We start from the raw sequence: 3092 nt of genomic DNA, 5'->3' as shown, positions 1-3092 counted from the left end.
ATGCCACAGCCCCACCATCATGAAGTCTGGAGGGTCCAGACCCTTTTCTTTGTTTATGGGTCTGTTTCTTTGAATAAAGCCATTCCCACGCCACCCGTGTAAGCTGCAATGTTTAGTAAAATATACTCCATGTGGTGCTAGAAGTAGTTGCAGCTTGTCACTCTGCTCTAGTCTACTTTGTCTTTCTGTAGGGCCAGCTGTCAGGGTCCACCAACTTCATCGCTCAACCACCCCTGGTTGGCTTAAGACTCAGCATAAGGGGCTCAAAGCCAGTTGTTTCTCCTGCCTTAGAACCACAAGCCAATCTCTTGCCATTGAGAACTATTGGGCCGAAGGGGAACCATTAGACTTTTTTCAGCTACATACTCAGAATTATAACACAAGCCAGAGAAGCTATGCTGCTGGAGAACTTCCAGGAGTGCCGTCTCTGTATGCAGACGGAGTTTCATATGCACCCCAAAGCAGAGGAGAAAGAGAGCTCCCTGACCCCTGGCCCCTCAGTACCTTACTTTTCTAAAAGGTATTTGAGTCTCCCCCACCCCCAGGCTCTTTTGCTCTTTTCTCTCTTTTTTTTAAATATATATTTTTATTGATTTCAGAGGGGAAAGGGAGAGGGAGAGATAGAAACATCAATGATGAGGGAGAATCATTGATTGGCTGCCTCCTGCATGTCCCCTACTGGGGATTTGAGCCAGCAATCTGGGCATGTGCCCTTGACCGGAATCGAACCCAGGACCTTGCAGTCCACAGGCCGATGCTCTATCCACTGAGCCAAAGTGGCTAGGGCTCTTTTCTTTTTTGTCCTTGTATCAGCCCATTGCTCTTTCCCCACCTTGACCATGAGGTGAAAATGTGAGGTGAGGGAGCATCATGGTTCTCTGGCCCCATACCTCTGAGGCGAAAACCCCATATTCAGAACCCCCGTCTCGGTGGGACCACAGCACCCTATTCTGACTACTTCAGAGGACTGACTTGTCTTTACTCATCCTCTTGGGCTGGGAGATCATTCAGGGCAGGGACAGGAAAAACAAGAGGAAGCCGGCTCTGTCCCTCTGGCTCGCACCTCCTTCCCTGGGCCGCACCTTCTCCAGGTGCCTGAGGATGACGGACAGGAGACTCCTTGGGCGAAGCTCAGGTGTGTCAGGGGCAGCGTCTTCCCAGCACTGGAAACTCCGCTGGCCTCGTCCTGTCTCCCCTCAGCGCTCCTCCGCTGAGGAGGGGGCTGCTCCAGCAGCCAGTCCCCCAGCCTAATGTGGGACTAGGGAGAAGTGAAGCCACAAGTCACACGCCTTCCTTGCCCGTTCTGGCTGCAGCACAGCTTTTCTTTAGCGTCCCTTTCCCCCACCTGACACTCACACAAAGCCCTGTGCTGCTCCTTCCAACCTTCACTCAGCTCCAGGGATGGCTCTGCAGGATGTGTGCAAGTGGCAGGCCCCCGACACGCAGGGACTGTCTCCTCACCTGTCTCCGGCCGGTGGCTGGGCTGTGCCCCGGGGCTGTGACCCTCAAGCCTTCTTGCAGACCCATGGCCCCCGGCTGGCCCACGGCACCACCACGCTGGCCTTCCGCTTCCGTCATGGAGTCATCGCTGCGGCCGACACCCGTTCCTCCTGCAGCAACTACGTGGCGTGTCCAGCCTCCCGCAAGGTCATCCCCGTCCACCAGCACCTCGTGGGCACCACCTCTGGCACCTCGGCTGACTGCGCCACGTGGTACAGGGTGCTGCAGCGGGAGCTGCGGCTGCGGGCGCTGAGGGAGGGCCGGCTGCCCAGTGTGGCCAGCGCCGCCAAGCTCTTGTCCACCATGATGTCCCGCTACCGGGGGCTGGATCTGTGTGTGGCCACTGCTCTCTGTGGCTGGGACCGCTCCGGCCCTGCCCTCTTCTATGTCTACAGCGACGGCACCCGCCTGCAGGGGGACATCTTCTCGGTGGGCTCGGGGTCTCCCTATGCCTACGGCGTGCTGGACCGCGGCTACCGCTACGACATGACCACTCAGGAAGCCTACGCCCTGGCTCGCCGCGCCGTGGCCCACGCCACCCACCGTGACGCCTATTCTGGGGGTTCTGTGGACCTTTTCCATGTGCGAGAGAGTGGGTGGGAGTACGTGTCACGCAACGATGCCTGCGTGTTGTACTCGGAGCTGCAGAAGCTCCCGGAGCCGGAGAAGCAAGAGGAGAAGGAGGCCAGCCAGGCCCATCCCGGACCTGCCACCCCCCACGGAGCTGGTGACGGTGGGGAACTTTCTGTGGGATGCCGACCAGGAGACTCGGGGCTCCCTGCAGAGACTGAGACTCTGTAAGACGTGGCAGGACTTGGGGGGACCCAGTGCAGGGAGCGGGTGAAGGATGGGTGTGAGCGGCCTCACAGCCTCTGGCTCCAGCCCTTAGGGGTGGCCGGTTTCATTTGTTCCAAGTCTCCCTCTCTTTCTGCAACCCAGAGCTACTGATGGTTCTGTCCAGCGTGTCCCCATTGGCGCCCAATAGATTGGTCCAGCCTCCTTCCAGCGCCAAGTCCTTCTTTCAGAAATCCTCACTGCGTGCCTGCTGGTGCCAGACGCTGCGAGGTGCCAGACCCTCATTTCCTGCCATCCTCTCTCTGCTTTCTCCACCCTACCCCCGGTCTTTCCTCCTCCTCCCAGTTTAGTCCTTATCTCAGCTTCAGAGTCTGTCATTTTCTCAGCTCGCTAAGGTGGGGAAGCCAGGCGGGGGGTGAGGTGGGGAGTAGCCCCAAGGGCCCAGGCTGGAGACGCAGAGCATTGCGGTGGGGCCCCTGGTGGGTGGCGATGGGCTTCTCACCTGCTCTCCTAGCCCTCACTCCCCCCGCCCCCATTTCATTCTGGGTGAGTACAGTTCTGGGGTAACTCTCTGAGGTAAAAATTATCCTCATTTTACAGAAGAGGAAACATGCCCGAGGTCACACAGTAAGCGCAGACCTTCGGCTCCAGCGCAGTGCTGCTTTAGCACAACTTCCCCTCCCAGGGCCTCTGCCTCACTTTCCTCCCTGCCACCAGGACAGAGCCCTGCAGGCATCTGGGGAGGGAGGTGGGGAGAGGAGCGGGCCAAGCCCATGCCAGTGGCCAGGGGTGACTGA

General features: G+C 58.5%; 1 protein-coding gene across 1 annotated transcript; it reads left to right on the top strand.

The window, feature by feature from the left end:
• Nucleotides 1-1401: 1401 nt before the first annotated feature.
• PSMB11 (proteasome subunit beta 11) lies at nucleotides 1402-2301 on the top strand. The gene has a single exon (XM_006100068.3). The coding sequence runs from the start codon at nucleotides 1402-1404 to the stop codon at nucleotides 2299-2301; it is 900 nt and encodes a 299-aa protein (XP_006100130.1).
• Nucleotides 2302-3092: the final 791 nt, after the last annotated feature.

Source organism: Myotis lucifugus, unplaced genomic scaffold (assembly GCF_000147115.1).
Source record: "Myotis lucifugus unplaced genomic scaffold, Myoluc2.0 scaffold_297, whole genome shotgun sequence".
NCBI classification, from domain to species: domain Eukaryota; kingdom Metazoa; phylum Chordata; class Mammalia; order Chiroptera; family Vespertilionidae; genus Myotis; species Myotis lucifugus.
Note: the sequence above shows the minus strand (reverse complement) of the source record. Positions and strands in the feature narration are given on the sequence as shown.